This window comes from Plasmodium inui, assembly GCF_000524495.1.
Source record: "Plasmodium inui San Antonio 1 unplaced genomic scaffold supercont1.13, whole genome shotgun sequence".
NCBI lineage: Eukaryota > Apicomplexa > Aconoidasida > Haemosporida > Plasmodiidae > Plasmodium > Plasmodium inui.
Window position 1 is genome coordinate 490037 of NW_008481847.1, and position 884 is coordinate 490920.

The 884-nt window shown below is 40.3% G+C and overlaps 1 protein-coding gene across 1 annotated transcript; it reads left to right on the forward strand.

Annotated features, from left to right (window-relative positions):
• Window positions 1-203, forward strand: C922_03299 (hypothetical protein; the record flags this gene model as incomplete). Its single annotated transcript, XM_008818891.1, has 1 exon — window positions 1-203. A coding segment is annotated over one exon (203 nt), but the record flags the coding sequence as incomplete, so codon positions are not given.
• Window positions 204-884: the final 681 nt, after the last annotated feature.

Genomic DNA, 884 nt, shown 5'->3' on the forward strand with positions numbered 1-884 from the left:
ATGAGTACAACATATGCCATGGTACTCTTCACAGGAGGATACTTGGAGTTATCGATACTTCCTATACAATTGTGCACTCTGAAGGGAGGTATTATCCGGACAACAGTATTGTTAACATGACGGTATTACTTGTACAAGCATACTTCTTAAAGAGTAGTACCAAAGATATCGTCGTACTAAGGAAGGCACATAATGGCAGATAGAATGGTAGCCGTAGCACAATACCACTCCTCGAAGATCAATAGCGGAGACAAAAGAGTACTCTTAAGATCATCATACTCCGGGAGTAGCAATACCCTTTAAGTAACAGTATTGCACACCACCACTGGAAATTGCACAGTCCCACACTTCCTGTAATGAAGTCATTACAGTTACATCAAAACACATGACATCCCGATAAATCCAAGCATAAGGTTATTCCTCGTGAAACACCGCTTCCCATATAACAGTAGTTTTCTTCAATTAACCCTTCACTCCAGACATTAACACACGGGGAGCAAAAGTATCCTTCACATAAAGATACTACCCAAGCCTGTTCATTCCTCATAAGATAGATTTCCCCAAATGGTAAAAGGTTACGCAAAATATATCCTATCACCCGAATACGTCACTTAAAGCGCTTGTTTCATCTTCGGTAGTGTGCAGATAGCGGTGTACCAAGCACGTCACCTATCTTCAGATAGGAGTACTATACATACGTCTGTAGTTCCTCTATATTGGCTTCTCCAACCCAGAATACTCAGTAAGAGACTGTGCCATTGGAGTAGAAGTATTTTCCACATAACAATATTCTTAAGGTCACGGTACTCTTGGCACCCATGCACTGTTCTATAACATATTATTTTGAATATAGTGATATACATTATGACACGGCCCATAAAGGT